At 50.9% G+C, this 16,173-nt stretch overlaps 1 protein-coding gene across 4 annotated transcripts in view; it reads right to left on the bottom strand.

Moving 5' to 3' along the window:
• Window positions 1–16,173, bottom strand: part of NUP188 (nucleoporin 188) — a 1,828,090-nt gene that overhangs the window by 463,117 nt on the left and 1,348,800 nt on the right. For all 4 annotated transcript variants that reach the window (XM_069609202.1, XM_069609203.1, XM_069609201.1 and 1 more), the window contains one exon: window positions 14,491–14,568. In XM_069609202.1, coding sequence (XP_069465303.1) covers window positions 14,491–14,568 — 78 coding nt within the window. The remainder of the gene's footprint in view (window positions 1–14,490; window positions 14,569–16,173) is intronic.

Here is a 16,173-nt window from a genome sequence, read left to right as displayed (position 1 = left end):
TACACAAGGCGCCGGGTTCCGGAGTAGGGGACGCCCAAGGTTGATCATCAACTGGATGTTCGTCATCCCATCCCTGATTGGGATCAGTAGGATCATCAAAGGGGGCATCATCCTGTACATATGTATCAACATGGAATTCATCATCAGTGATGTCCAAAATGTCTTCTTCATGATGTGGATCAAAAGTCCTTTGAAATTTGGCCACAGGCGTATAAGGGCTCTCCTCAAGAGGCCTCTTTGGAGCAAACATTGCAGAAAATTCAACAAACTTTTCTAGTCTGTTCATGCACCTCTCAAATTTCGCTCTGGTCCATGATGAGGAACCAGAGGGGCCTAGGAGGAGGAAAGGCTCTTCTGGATGATGATTTTCCCTAGAACGTTGAGATTTCTCACCTAGAGCCTTAGATAAGGATACAGGGTTCTCAGAGTAATCTTATCGTCCCTCCTGGCCTTTCGACGTGTCCTTTGTTTCGTCTTTCGCCGCCGAAACGATCTTCTCGATACTATTGCTCGGCGTCACAGGGAGGTGTACGGACTGTGTAGATGGTTGCGTGGTGGATTTCGGCACAACCGGACTGTGCGCTGCGTCAACGCACTCCTCTAAGGTGTTTCGATGGCCGCATGGCTTTTGGTGCTGGCGCCCTTACTCTTGGACTGCCCAGACGCATGCCGCTGACGTGGTTGGGGGAGGGCTGCCGATCACGGGAACCAGAGGGGGGGGGGGGGGGGTTGGGGGTACAGCCGGACTGCCCGACGTACCCGTTGGCGCCTTGGAGCGCTTTGACTGAACTGTCTAAGCCGAACCGGGGGTTGTGTTCTTTGTGTGGGGATCGTGTGCTTTCTTGTCGCCAGGATGCATATTCCCCATAGCGGGACACTCGTCATCCATATCGGGGCCGGGGACGGACGACGGCGAGCGAGAACGCTACTGCGTAAGGTCAATGGCGTCCAAAGTGGAGTCTTGGTCTTCACTTGTATCCTCGTCACACTCGGCGGCTGTGGCAGCAGGGGAGTTACTCTCGGCATGCGACTTCGCGTAGACTGCCCACTAATTTAATCGACACTCCTTCAAAGTCTTATACGTAGGAGCTTACAGGCCTCACAGGATGCTTCGTTGTGATCGAGGGGAAGACACTTATTGCACCGGCGGTGCTGGTCTTTCCACAGGAATAATGCCTTACAGGAAGGACAAAATTTAAATGGTGTCCTGTCCATAGTTCAGGATCGCAAAAGTGATGACAAAACCAAAGGATCAGAGAGAAGGGGAAAGGAAAGACATTCTCGAAAGAATATAATACCCCCAGGCCCCACTCGCTCTACTGTCTATGCTGGGCAGAAGGCCCGGCCACGTGGTCGTCAGCACCGACCGGAGTCCCAGATGTCGAAGTTCAGTCCTCAGCGGTCTTCGACAGCGGTACTGGAATCAGCCGTCGAAAAGGGTGAGGATGATGGAAAGAAACAACCGGAGGTCCGGAAATATAACCATATTGCAATTTTTTGGACAAGCTCCATATAAGGCGACCAGCTAGCTGGGCCGAAAAAAACTATCTGAGGGACCTCGACGTGCGAGGGATTTTGGGTACACTACACGTCACGTTAGGGATAGTGTTACAGACACGCCCATGTCGACGCCCCCTTTCGATCCTCGAAAGACAAGATGCAATACTCTGCAGGTACCACTAGATGTCGGACTATATGCACAGCACGTGATTCTAAGCAGATTAACAAGTTCACGGACCCAGAGGTGGAACACTTAGAGAGCCCAATAACATCCGAGGAAGTACAGGAGGCGATATTGCGCCTCCATAATGGAAAGACGCCAGGAGAGGATGGATACACTATTGGGTTTTATAAGAAATACGCTGGGGTCCTGACATGGTGAAGCTTTACAATCACATTCTAGAAACGGGAGAAGTCCCGGTCATGTTCAGTAAGGCACCGATACCTGTAATCCCGAAGGAAGGAAGGGACCCAGCCCAATGTTCATCATACCGTCCCATTTCGCTCCTGAATGTGGATGAGAAAATATTTACACGGATCTTAGCAACACGCTTTGAGGGAAAGCTGCCCCAAATAGTCCACCCAGACCAGATGGGGTTTATAGCAGGGAGGCAGGTTCCGGATGCAATTGGGAAGATCCTGGATCTTATGGAACTCGTTGGGGAGGACCCAGGAGACTACGCACTATTGAGCTTAGACGCAGAAAAAGCCTTCGACAGTCAAATGTTTATTTTATTTGCAGTGCTACGAAAGATAGGGGTGGGGAAAAGAATGTGTAGAGCTATCAAGGCAATATATTCAGAACCTACGGAGAGGAGTAAATGGGACTAAGTCCAGGAAATTTGGCCTCAGCAGGGGTACTAGGCAGGGATGCCCCGTCACCCCTTTCTTTTGCCCTGATGATGGAACCACTGGGGGAGAAGAAACGCAGGGTCGATAGCCATAAACTAAGCATGTATGCGGACAATATATTGCTATATCTCTCAGACGTGAGGGAGACAGTCCCAAGACTGCTCTGGATACTGGAGGAATATGGGAGCGTATTGGGTTTTAAGGAAAATGTGAATAAAGGAACAAGTTACTTACCTATAACTGTTGTTCTCCAGCATGGGTCTGGCATGTATTCACATGCTTATGAATATTCCCCGTCGTCAGGCTGGGAATCCTCGGTAAAGAAAAAATCAGTTTCAGTTTCGTTTCTGAACTGTCTTTCTACTAGTAACCAATCACTGGTCTCTGGGTCATACTGCCCCCAGCCAATGACTGCCCTCTACCTAAGCCCCTCCTCTGGCAGCCATCTCCAGATTTGGTAGATAACAGTTACAGGTAAGTAACTTGTTCCTTCTCCAGCATGGGGTCTGGCATGGATTCACATGCTCATGAATACAAGAATGAATAGCAGTATACGCATGCACAACCACGGGAGGTGGCAAGGCTCAACATTAATCATCTCTTACCTACTCACCAGGCTCACCTTCAAGTGAGCAGGTTGTGCAGCACTGCCTGGCCGACTCTGGACTTCTGCCTGGAATCCCGGTCGACACAGAATCTCGTGAAGGTGTGCGTCGACCTCCACCTAGCAGCCCTGCATATGTCCAGCAGGGGCACACCAGACAGGAACGCTGTGGTAGCAGCGATCGCTCTGGTCAAATGGGCTCTCGGACAGCCGGGCAACGGTCGGTTTGCGAACTGGTGACAGTGCTTGATGCAGCCGGAGAGCCATCTGGAAATGGAAGCCTTCGAGAGGGCCTTCCCCTGGTTCACAGGTCCAAAATTCACAAACAGCTGTGATGTCTTCCGAAAACTCTTTGTGCGGTCCACGTAGAACTTTAGCGCTCTAGCCACATCCAGCGAGTGTAAAGTCCTCTCAGCCGGCGACAAAGGCGACAGGAAGAAAATAGCCAACACCAAGGGCTCGTTGAGATGGATGTCCGACGGCACCTTGGGCATGAAGGAGGGGAGCGTCCTCAGCACTACCCTCGTCTCGTGGAATGTCAGGTATGTAGGTTTACAGGAAGGCCTGTATCTCTCCCACTCGTCGTGCAGAGGTGATGGCCAAAAGAAACGATGTTTTCCACGATAGGAATTTCAACGGTGCCGAATGCAGAGGCTCGAATGGCGGGCCCATGAGCCTGGTCAGCACCACGTTGAGCTCCCACGCCGGGGCCTTCACCGGCGGGAACAAGCGGAACAGTCCTTTCATGAACTCCTTCACTAGTCAGTGAGACCACAGCGACGACCGCCCCGGAATTCTGGTGTAGCGGGAGATAGCCGCCAGATGGATCTTGATGGAGGCATGTGCCAGCCCCGCCTTGGCCAGCGATAGTTGGTACGGCAGCACTTGAGGGGTCGTAATCCGCAGAGGGTTGATCTTCTGTGCATGGCACCAGACAGAGAACCTCTTCCATTTATGCCCGTAGCACTTGAGATTCGAGGACGCCCTGGCCTTTGCAAGGACCTCCTTGCAGTCCGCCGGGATATCGTACCCTCCGAACTCTAGTGCTGCAGGAGCCAGGCCTGCAGGTTCAGCAATGCCGGGTCGTGATGTAGGATGGCGTCTCCTTCCCTGGCGAGAAGATCCGCGTCCGTCGGCAGTTTGACGGGTGTGGGGGGGATGCTGACAAGTCCGGGAAGCATATCGGCCTCGGCAACCCCGGTGCGACGAAAATCATCCTGCACCGGGACCGTCTGAGTTAAGTAATGAGTCGCAGAAGCAACGGCAACGCATACAGGAACAGGCCATCTCAGGGGAAGGAGAATGCATCGCCCATGCTCCCCGGCTGGGGAAACCTGCTGGCGAACCTCCGGCACTTGGCGCTCGTCACCGTCGCAAATAGATCTATCTGGGGACTGCCCCATCGTCGGAATAGCAGATACACTTGATCCTGCCGCAGTTCTCACTCGTGGCACGAGCGCAGCTCCCTGCTGAGCGAGTCGGTGACAGTGTTCTTTACTCCTGCCAGGTGGAAGGGTACCAAGAACATGCCCTGGGCAACGGCCTAGTGCCACAGGTCCTGCGCTTCCTTGGATAGGGCTGGGGATCTGGTGCCCCCTTGCTTCAGGATGTAGAACATCGTGGTGGTGTTGTTGGTGAAGACCCTCACCACCTTGCCCTTGAGGGATGGGAGGAACGACCCAAGGGCCCAGAACACAGCTCGAAGCTCCACAACGTTAATGTGTAGTGACCTCTCCTCCGGGAGCCAAAGGCCTCTTGCGTGGAGATCTCCGGTGTGCCCTCCCCATCCTTACACATAGTCTAGATGCGCACGGTTGCCCCACCACCGGATTGCTTGGCGGAACGTCTCGTTGAGGGAGATCTTGTCTTCGAAACTGCCCACTGTCTGCATCCAACAGACGTCGAGGAACTCCTGCAGTGGTTGCATCCGCAACCTGCATAGGCGCACAAGATAGATGCACGATAACATCATGTCGAGTAGGGACTTGATGGACCTCACCCTGGCCATGTCCATGGTCGACAGCCGTTGTACCTTGCCCAGGATGGCCTTCGTCCTTTTCTTTGACAGCGAAGCCAATCGCGCCACTGTGTCGAGTCTGACTCCCAGGAACAGGGCGTCTTGTGACGGTACCAAGTGGGATTTCGCGAAGTTGATAGAGAATCCCAGATCTGTGAGCAGTTGGACAGTCTTCGCTGTGTGATCGACGGCGAGTTCCCTTGACTTTACTCGGATGAGCCAATCGTCCAGGGAGGGGTAAATGTGGATCCCTTGCAGGCGCAGCCGCGCCGCTGCTGGTGCCAGGCACTTGGTGAAGACCCTGGGCGCAGACTTCAATCCGAAGGACAGGGCCTTGAACTGGAAGTGTCGATGTCCTTTGAGTATGGGGATGTGGAAGTAGGCATCCTCCAAATCCAGCGACGATAGGAAGTCGCCTTCCTCCAGCTGTCCCAGCACATGCTGAGGGGTCACCATCCAGAATTTCTGGGACTTTATGTATTTGTTTAGACGACGAAGGTCCAGGATGGGTCGCCAACCGCCGGACTTCTTTCGGACGAGGAAGTACCACGAGTACACTCCGGAGCCCCGAAGCCTCTTCGGGACGAGTTCTATCACTCCTATTTTTAGCATTGCTCGTACCTCTAGAAGTAGCTGTGGCATGTGGTTCTCCTTCCTGGCCACTGGTGGTAGACGGGGACATTTTCTTTGGAATTCCAGAGTGTGCCTGTGGGCCAGCGCGTCCAGCACCAAACGGTCAGTGGAGATGGACTCCCACTCGCTGACGAATTTCGCCAGCTGGCCTCCCACCGGGGTGCTTGGGTGGGGGCCCGACGTCACGGCCGGTTCAATCTTGCTTCGCTGAGGCCTTGGCGCCTTGGCCTCCTTGGCCATGACATCCTCCGGCCTTGTTGCGGCCTCTGTAGGCCTCCTGCGACGATGAGCAGGCCGCTTGGCGGTACAATGAGGAACCGCCACCAAATCCTTTGGAGGCACCTTGAGACTTGCCTCTGGGTTCCAAAAGGGCAGCCACCGTTGATGGAGAGAACCCAAGGCCCGGGCCGTCTCGGAGTCCGCCTTGATGGCCTGCAGTGACCCGTCCACTGCCTACCCGAACAGGTTGTTCCCGTCGAAGGCCATGTCCAGTACCCTGGTCTGAACGTCCTGACTGAAAATGGTGGCCTTGAGCCAACCACGCCGGTGAAGGCAAACGCTGTTGCCCATCTGTCGAAATCAGGTGTCAGCGATGTCCGTGGCCACCGTGATGGCATGGTCCGACGCCACCTCTCCTTCCTCTAGGATTTCAAGGGCCTCCGCCCTCTTGTCGTCTGGTAGGAAATCCAGGAGGGGAGCAATCTTGAACCACAGCTCCCCGTCGTAGCAGGCTACGATCGCGAGGGCGTTGGCCGCTTAGATGGTGGTCGTCGCCGATGAGATGACTCGTCGTCCCATGGCATCTAGCTTCTTCATCTCGCCGTCCGGTGGGGAAGTGGAAGTTGATGCCATCGCCCCTGCCGACTTCTTCTTGGCCACCGCGGAGACCACTGAGTCAGGGGACGGCTGAGCTCTGAGACATCGTGGCGGGGTCTGGGATCCGTTACTACTTCTCATACCGGTCCCTCTTCGCAGAGTAACGATAGTCCTTCGTCCCAGATGTCGTCCAGTAACGGGACTGAAAGGACTGTCTTCCTCTTGGCCACCCGTTGCTGGTAGAGGAAACTTTCCTTCTGCTTTTCGGGACAAAGCTGGAAAAGCTCTGATGCCCTGGCGATCATGGCTTGAAAGGAGCCAATTTCGTTGGGAGGGGAGGCCCGGGCATGGGGTGATGGGAGATGCGTCTCGTCGTCACCACCGTCGTCGACCGTCTCTGTTCCGGTCTCATCCCTCAGAGGAGGGGAAGGAGGTGAAGGCTGGAAAGGTGGGGGGGGATGGATTTGCCTCCGCTTGTTCAGTGGGCTATCCGACGGTCCAGGAGCCTCTGGGGGTAAGGGTTACCTCGTCCTTATCTCCGTATACAGAGTCTGGATGGGCATCAAGACCGCCCCTGAGTTGTCTTGTGGCATAGGCATCGGTTGCGACGGCTGGGGCGTGGGATCCTCCGTATCCTCCACGGTCCGCGGTTCCTCGTCGGCTCAACTGTCGCTCTCTACGTCCGCCTTGTCGGGATCCCTACCGTAGGACCAGACTTCCTCGAACTTCTTGTCCAGGATCTTTTTTACACCGGCCAGCACATCTCCAGAGGTGGTATCTGTGTCTGTTATGGCTACCGTGCCCTCCCCCCTCTTTCTCGTCCCGTGGTTTCACAGAGATCTTCTCGATAGGTTGAAAAGATGATTCCCTCCGCCGTGGCAGGAAAACTCTAGGCCCAGAAGTCGATTCCCCTGATATAGCCTCCGCAGGCTTCACCAGGGCATCCGCGACTCCTTCAATGGAGGCCTTTGCTGGGTGAATCAGGGCCTTCACGACCGTGGCTGCCTCTGGGGCCTTCACCTTAGGGGGAGGGTCACCGCCTCACCCCCCCCCCCTTGGCTTTCTCCGTCGGGATCGACCGGGGCTTCTCCCGAGGCTTACCCGGGTTCTCCGACTTCCTTTTTCCCAGAGACAGAGCGTTGGCTCGTGGTTGATGGCGCCGGGGACATAGCACCCTGCCTGACAGCCGAGGAGCCCGAACCAACGGCGCTCCCGGTGCTTTGCCTTATGTTGGGCCCCCATCGCTGGAGCGCCCTCAAAGGTCTTAGAAGACCGCTCGGACGACTTCTTATAACCTGCTGGTGGGCTCTTCCCTTCCAGCCAGTTAGTGAGTCGAGTCTGACGGTCCTCCAATGTCCGTTCGTACATGTTCTTACAAAACGCACAGTCCTTCTCCACGTGTGATTTGTCGTTGTGAAGGCAGTAGAGGCACAGAGAGTGCTCATCTTCCTTGAAGACATTCTGTAATCCGCATCCAGGGCAGCTCCCGAACAGCTTGGATCCAACAGGCGTCGTGTTTCCTTTGTCCTGGGCCATGTCCACGTGGGGTAGGCCTCAAAAATCTTCCGGAATCCTCCAAGAAGTGAAAATTTGACGGAAATTCGCCCTTGAGGGGCGTAGAAGAATTCCGAAACGGGTCCCAGTTGATCGAAAGTAGAATCGGTGGAACTTGAGGCTCGATTGACCGAAAATATAAGAGTAAACACTTTGAAAAAACGCGAAACGCAGTAAAAGATCAAGAGATATAGCACGAGGACTCCCAACACTTGAACGTGCGGTAAAAATCTGAAGATGGCTGCCAGAGGAGGGGCTTAGGTAGAGGGCAGTCATTGGCTAAGGGCAGTCATTGGCTTAGGGCAGTATGACCCAGAGACCAGTGATTGGTTACTAGTAGAAAGACAGTTCAGAAACAAAACTGATTTTTTCTTTGCCGAGGATTCCCAGCCTGACGACAGGGAATATTCATGAGCATGTGAATCCATGCCAGAACCCATGCTGGAGAATCAGTACTCCTCCCCCAGAGAGGGGTGACCGAGGAGAAGAGTGAAGAACGGGGTACGGGGCCAGGAATACCAGTGGAGGGGGACAGCATAAAGTATTTGGGGGTGAGAATACCCAGGGAACTGGACAATCTATACGAGAAGAACTCCTCCCCCCCCCCCACTACTGCACCGGCTCTTTGGTGAACTGGACACCTGGTCAAAGCTCACTATCTCATGGTTTGGGCGGCTGAATGCATTAAAGATGGTGCTCCTACCCAGGGTGTTATATTTATATCAGGCATTACCAATAGGGTTGCCAGACCTGCATTACACAGAATTAAAAAGGAGGATGGTGCGATTTTTGTGGCAAGAGAAGAAACAAAGAGTAGCCTATAGAGTATTAGAGCAGCACAAAGAAAAAGGAGGTGTGGGTCTGCCCAATATGCACACTTACTACAGGGCAGCTCAATTTACAGCCCTGGTCCCCCACCTGAGGGGACAAACAGAAGCAATGGGTAGGCATAAAGAATTATCTGTTCAGACCAGTCACGGTGGGGGAGTGGCTCTGGGCGCCGCAGGAAGCAGCCCAGAGAAGGCGACACAAAAAATTCTGGGCCCGCTTTGGAGTCTATGGAAGGTCAAAAGGGAAATGGCGGGGGTCACGACGTGGCCCTCACCTTTGAGTCTCATATGGGCTCCACTGATAAGAGACCACATCCCAGACCATGAAAGGTTCCAAGATTGGTTTGAGGCAGGGTTGGAGAGAGTGGGGCAAGTCCTAAAGAAGGATGGGTTCATAGACTTGAGCGAGCTGGAAGAGATTCTCTGGGCGGAGGCGCAAAATCTCAGTGTTGGCAATTGCAATATGATATGGTCAATAATCATTACGAATCGACACCACAAATGAAATGTGATGATGGGCTGGTATTGGAAACAATGATATGTGGTGTGGCATATACCACAGAATGTGTACCAATTAAATTTGCAATGATTAATCCGAAATAATGCAATGTAACATTATGCTAACACACACGTTTTACTTTCCCAATTATGATTATTTTCCATTTTTTATTTTTATGATGGCATTTGATACTGTATTTTGGAAAAATTGCATTGACTAATCAGGTTTATTTGTGATACGCCCTGATTTGATAAAGGCATAAAGTATGCCGAAACACGTGTTATCACAGAGGGCCAACCACAATATTTAAATACCACTCAATAATAAAAATTTGAGTTGGATTGAACTTCAAATGGCATCATTTTGATACTATTTTATGTAAACAGAGGAGAGGGACTCATGTCTCAGTTTTTTGCCTTCATACGCATGCAACACTTTTTCATAACGACAAAGGGACTATAGGGCGCAGAGGCTCTGCAGTTGATATCCCCGAAGAAGTTCCTCATATAGTTTCTTAAGAAACAAAGAGTTGCCTATAGAGTATTAGTGCAGCCCAGAGAAAAGGGAGGTGTGGGTCTGCCCGATATGCGCACTTACTACAGCTCGATTTACAGCCCTGGTCCCCCACATGAGAGGGGACAAACAAACAATGGGATAGGCATAGAGAATTGTCTGTTCAGACCAGTCACGGTGGGGAAGTGGCTCTGGGCACCGCAGGAAGTAGCCCAGAGCAGGGTAAAGACACATAAGATTCTGGGCCCGCTTTGGAGTCTTTGGAGGGTCAAAAGGGAAATGGTGGGGGTCACAAAATGGCCCTAACCTTTGAGACACATATGGGCTACAACGATAAGAGACCACATCCCAGACCACAAAAGTTTCCAAGATTGGTTTGAGGTAGGGCTGGAGTGAGTGTGACAAGTCCTAAAGAAGGATGGGTTCATAGACTTGAGCGAGCTGGAAGAGATTCTCTGGGCGGAGGCAACATCTCAGTGTTCAAATACATACAGCTCAAAGGAGTGCTGATGTCAGATGGTTGGAAGGAAGAGTTGCAGAGGGAATTGACAGGTACGGAGAGGATACTGAACACGGAGAAGGGGATGAGAGGACTAATACCCAAATTGTACCAAGCTTTACTAGAGGTGCAGGGAGTGAAGTGTCCAAGAAGAGATGGGAAAGGGACATGGGAATGGAATTGGACCAGTCGCGAACGTTATGCGTGAACGCACACCGCACCTCAGTGGCCTTTCAGTACAAGCTACATGGGCTCAAACTTCTATATAGGTGGCAATGGGACCCTGTAAGACTATCAAAGATATACCTGGGAGCTGACCCTCACTGTTGGAGCAAATGCAGGTAAACGGCAGACTATTGGCACATGGAGTGGGCGTGTGAGAAGGTGCAGAAATATTGGAAGCAGGTTCTGAGGTGAATAAGGAGCCTAGGCAGGATTTACAGGCATCTGGACCCCCTTCTCGTATTGTTTGGGGTGGAGATAGTGGAGGGGGACTGGGTAAAACTCCTGCATATGCCACATTATTTGCTGTAAGCAGCCGGGGCTTTCCTAACCGGGGGATGGAAGAGGGAGGAACCCCCCACGGAGAGACAATGGGCCCCAAAGGCCCATGACATGTACAGAATGGAACAGCTGACCAGACAATTGCATGAACAGTCCCCGTCAATGGGAAATGGAGTGGGCCCCCTTCCTGGAGCGGTACGACCCGGAGAGGGCACACTTAAATGTTAGAAACGGCTGCCCAGAGCTTAGGGAGGACTCCACAGGGCGAGTATGAACCAGATGCAGGAGCCAAGAACGGAGAGGGAAATGAAGGGTGGAGGTCACTTCAGCTGGCGACAGGGGGGAGGGGAAAGCGCAGGCAGACCTCTACTCAGGACCCAAAGATATTTCATAAGAGCTATCAGTGAATGCGGAAGAAAGACTTGAACCCAAAGGTGGGGCAAATGATGGAAGGAGCCTGGCAAAGGCATGTTCCAATGAGATAGCTGCCTTAGCCGCCCAGGGGCCAAGTTAGTATGGAGAGGTGAGGGTTCAGGTGTAGTTGTAAGTGGGGGGGAGGTTAGGGTAGAAGTTAAAACAACTTGTGATTAGGGAGGGAGGAAAAATGAAATCTGCACAGTGAATCTCGTAATATGTGTATAAGAAAATGTACTGTTTTAGTTCTGCCTGTGCTAATTCACTAATAAAGCTTATTTGAAAAGAAAAAAAAATGCATGAGAGTGAGAAAAAGGTCTCACTCACTCCAGGATAAAAATTAAAAGTCCTAAAGTGCAGCAAAAGAGCGGAGGGTTTCTAAGGTTGAAGGGAATTGGCACAGAAATGAGAATTATCCCCAACAGTGTGGGAAACAATGTTGTGCAAAAGAAAAGTGTTCCCAAAATGATATGTCAGGACATTCAAGCCGGTGGCGTCCCTTCCCCACGTTTTCAGTACAGGGTAAGGCGGCACATTCGAGCTTAGCACACACTATGGCTACTCTAGCACAATGCTGCAGTTCAAGACTTATCAGGGCCTTCTGGACTTCTGTGCCAAAGTCTCTTTGCCATTCAAAGTCTCTTATTTTAGAGGGCCTGACGCAACACAAGAAAACTAAGTTCCCTTTGTCTCAGGATTTTCACTTATGCACCTTCTCGGGAGATTTACTGTTCACCCCGGGTGCCCCTCCGCCAGGCTCAGACCCACTTTAACACAACCCCTTCAATTGGTCTTCCTCTGCCGGTCTCAGACCAAATGTATGTACTTTTCCAATCTTTCTCTACTTCATCAAAATCAAAATACTTTCAACTGTGAACAGGATTTCGTTTGATCCGTCGCAGGACCACTTCGATTCACATTTATTCATTCTCTTTCAATTGGTCTCCCTCTGCCGGGCTTGGACCAAATGTATCTATGTTTGACACTTCTTGGCTGGATACCTTACAGAGACCTTTGATTGAGCACCCACACTGTGCCGGACCACTCTGTTAAAGGTATTGTAGCTTGCTTTAAAGTTCAATCACTCATCAACAGTTCAACTTCATTTGCGTCTCTTATCGCAGATGGTTTAACAATGTTCATTCCAGCGCTTGCCATATAATGTTGCTGCTTGCAATTTTGGCTTCAACACAGACCGGTGTTGTATCCGTCTCTCCAACTCACCGGCTGTGTTCGGTTTTGTTTTTGGAGCCAAGGATGGTACCACAGGGGCTGGTGATTCTCCCCGCCCCAATTATTGATGCGCGAGGGCCCTGGGTATTTCCGACACAAAATGCAGGCTTTTTCAGCTTGGTTTCCTGGTCTTACGCTTTCTATTCTCACGGTCTCTGGAAAGTAACGGGTCCTTGTCGAAAAGGTCAAGGGAATTTCCCTCCTTGCGATTCCCTTCGGTTTTGCCATCTTTCCTCTGCCGCTCAGCTGCCGTCTCGAAACAGCTGTTTCCTTGTGTGCTTTTCCTCGTTCAGAGGGTGCTCTCGTGCTCTGCCTTTTATCTGTGTGGGGGAAGTGTAATGAAAGTCAGGTGTGTGTGATGGTCAGTAATTGCCTGACCTTGACTTACCATTGTATTGGGACACATAATGCTTGGGTGTTACTCTGTTTTCTCCCAGAGTGGGCTATCCGTGATAAAGTGTTTGCGTTGTAAAGGGGGCTGAGAGGGCTAGAGTCCCTAAATATCCTACCTGGTAGGATGGGGTAAAGGTATTTCAAGGAAGGGGATACAGCGCTCTCACCATATGGTGTTCCACTCCCACTTCCTGAAGACTGAACACCCAGGTGATCCTCCCGCACAGGTCCACCCCCAGGGACTGGATACAAAAGCGATGGCCGTGTCCTGGCCACCTGGATAGCAGATCCAGGGGGACTAGTGGGTGAGACACCTTCTGGTTTCTCACACACCCACACCTCAACACATGACGAATACCAACCGAGAACGCACTAACGCCCAGTGACTGGTCCCTCCGAACTGAAGCTGCAACAGCACATCAAAGCTTCCTTGCCCTTCTCCCTCTCAACACCATTAAAACACCAGAACCCTCCTTCCATTGCGGATCCGCCAGACCGCCAAGAGACCACGCAAGTGGCGACAGTGCACAGTACAAGACCCATTAAGAGTAACTGTCAAGGGAGCATATAAACCCAAACAGCTTTGTGCAAGGGTGGAAAAGGAACCTTCTACCACCCACTGTAAAGGGTGCAGAAAAGGCTACTCGGCACAATATCTGACAACAAGGCATTGCCATCCACATTTATCAACAAACTGAGGGTGCATAAAAACCACCAGAAATGTTTAACAGGGCACACTTTGTGACAGATAAAACCTATAACAAACTGCAAGAAGGTGGATAAAGCTGCTCACAACAATTGAGCAGACAAAGACACCCGCCTGCACAAATGGAGTATGGTGCAAGGATCCAAATAAAGCCATTAGTGCAAAAAGGGGCTGTGATGGTGCAGATGAAGACACTCACAACAAGTTGGCATGTATGAAGGTTAGGACAATCAATCAAATGTAGTCCTCTGTAGCGGCCTCCCATTCCCTTAAAGACAAGAAACTTGGTCATCTTCCAAAATATCTGCTTAAATTCCCAGATGCCAAGGTGAGACAGAACTTCCCTAGAGTTCGACTCAACTTGGTTCAAACGGGATCAGTTTGTGTCCGTTGGGGTTGTGAGGAGAGAATTAAAATGTTATGCCCAGAATGTAAGGACCTAAAAAAACAGTCAACTGAGCATTTGTTAAGATTCTGCCAGGGGACCTGGGATGCTAGAGAGAAACATCTAGGGCGTTTTAGCGCTTCAATTGATCGGTTATCTTCAGAGATGATTTGGGAGAGTTTGATTGCTGGCCATGAAACTGCCTTAAAGATAAACGTCATTAGAGTGTTACAACAGACCGGGTTAATTCCACTAAAATATTGCTAAAAACTGTTCTTTGGCATGCCTCAGAGAGTAGGGATTTTATGATTTGAGTTTACTGATATTTTAAGTATTTTTAATTTACTATGTATGATGATCTGCTTTATCTTTGTTTCGTTTTGTGAAAAACCAAAATTTTGTTGTACCACAATAAAAAAAAAAAAGAAAAAAAAAGAAAAAAAAAAAGAAGGTGCAGTTGTAGCCCCTGAGGGCCCTCCACCAGAGACTATATGAGGAAGTGGATAAATCACTCTGCCAGAACAATGTGTTCACTCACCAGCACTTCTGTCCCTTCCAAGACATCAAGAAACAGCTGCTTTTGGACACTGGATTCTGCCAAGTGCATTACATCTGCCTGTGGAGGAAGAACATTTCAGATTATCATTTAATTATCATTTACCTTTCCAAAACAGACTGTCAGGCGAACATCACTCGCACCACTCATACGTGTGTCCGGTAACATTTCATTAAGCCTAGAGATCACATGTAACCACTCTGATAGGTCATAGAGAGAATCCAATACAGTGTCCCCCTCGATGCCCATCCTTATCACTGGCCACCTGGCCTCAGTTTCCTTTATCACCCTATGGTATGTTAAAAACTGGCCCATGAGGATATCATACCTCTCCATCAATTCAGGGAAACCCATCAAAGTGCTGCCATTAAACAAATCTTGCAAAGTTCCCAGTGGAATCTGTAGGTACAGACCTCCTAGTGATCCCTCCCACCTATTGCCGTCAAAGGTATGTTGGTGGAGTGTGTATCCGGCCTGCCCACCAGTCAACATAGTCTATGCCATTGCCTCCGCCCCAATTTTAGTAGCACAGACTTTCTCTGCAAGCTAGCATCTCCCAACCAGAGTACCTCCTTCAAACAGTATGGTCTAGCCTCATCCTGCAGTATGCCAGCGTCCAGCAAAATCTCCTCCGCCAACCAAAGTCATAATGAACTGCAACTAACCTGCGAGATAGTAGATTCAAAATGCGGCAGTTTAATACTGCCATCCTTAAAGTCCCTGCATAATGCGCCCAGTGACATTCTGCACCTTTTGCCTTCCCAGATGAACCCCCTGGCGGTGGAGTTGAGTTTGTTGAAGAACAGCCCAGGGATGTCGTAGGGTATATTTAGGAGGTGGTACAATAGGCGCGGCAACACCATCATCTTGAGAAGCACCACTATTCCAATCATGGACAGGGGGAGCCTCTGCCAGAACTTCCCTTAATTCTCAATCCCTTAAGTGCCTGTAGCATGTTCATTTCATATTCCCTCTTAGGATCATGATAAAAGTCCACCCTCAAATATCGAAAATTGTCCACGGCCAACTGCAACTCTAGGTTCGGTAGACACCCCAGATCCAGCTCGCCAGTGGGAAAAGCCTTGATTTCGCCTTACTTCTAGTTATGCCCGAAAGCTGCACAAAGCCATCCAAAGCTCAAGCATGTATGGCACATTGACCTCCGGATTATTAAGTAAAGTAACTTGTCGTCCACATACAGTGAGACCACATGCGTGCTACCTCCCACTGGTATGACTGTGGCCCTGAAATCCATCCGGAGGAAAGCCGCCAAGGGTTCCAGGGCCAGGATGAACAGCATGGGAGAAAGCGGACACCCCTGCTTGGTTTCCTTGCGCAATTGCCACTTGTCTGAGATACGCTTCCCGGTACGTACTCTGGTCATTGGCTTCCTGTAGATCAATTTTACCCAACGCAGAAATCGCGGACCATTTCCGAAGTGGTGCAAGGTGGCATGTAGCCAATCACATCACAGGGAGTCAAACGCATTTATCGCGACAAGCGAAGCCACTACAGTCTGACACAGCATTCTCAGTCTTGTCAAGAGGAGCGCAGTGAGAATCTTGCAGTCCTGGTTAATCATTGAGAGTGGCCTGCACGGGCTGCATTCCAGCAGTGTCTTGCCAGGTTTCAGTATTGGCACTATTATGGATTCTCTCATACTGG

The sequence above is a fragment of the Ambystoma mexicanum genome, chromosome 8, assembly GCF_040938575.1.
Source record: "Ambystoma mexicanum isolate Mex_15411 chromosome 8, UKY_AmexF1_1, whole genome shotgun sequence".
Classification (NCBI taxonomy): Eukaryota; Metazoa; Chordata; class Amphibia; order Caudata; family Ambystomatidae; genus Ambystoma; species Ambystoma mexicanum.
This window is presented reverse-complemented; position numbering and strand designations above follow the sequence as displayed.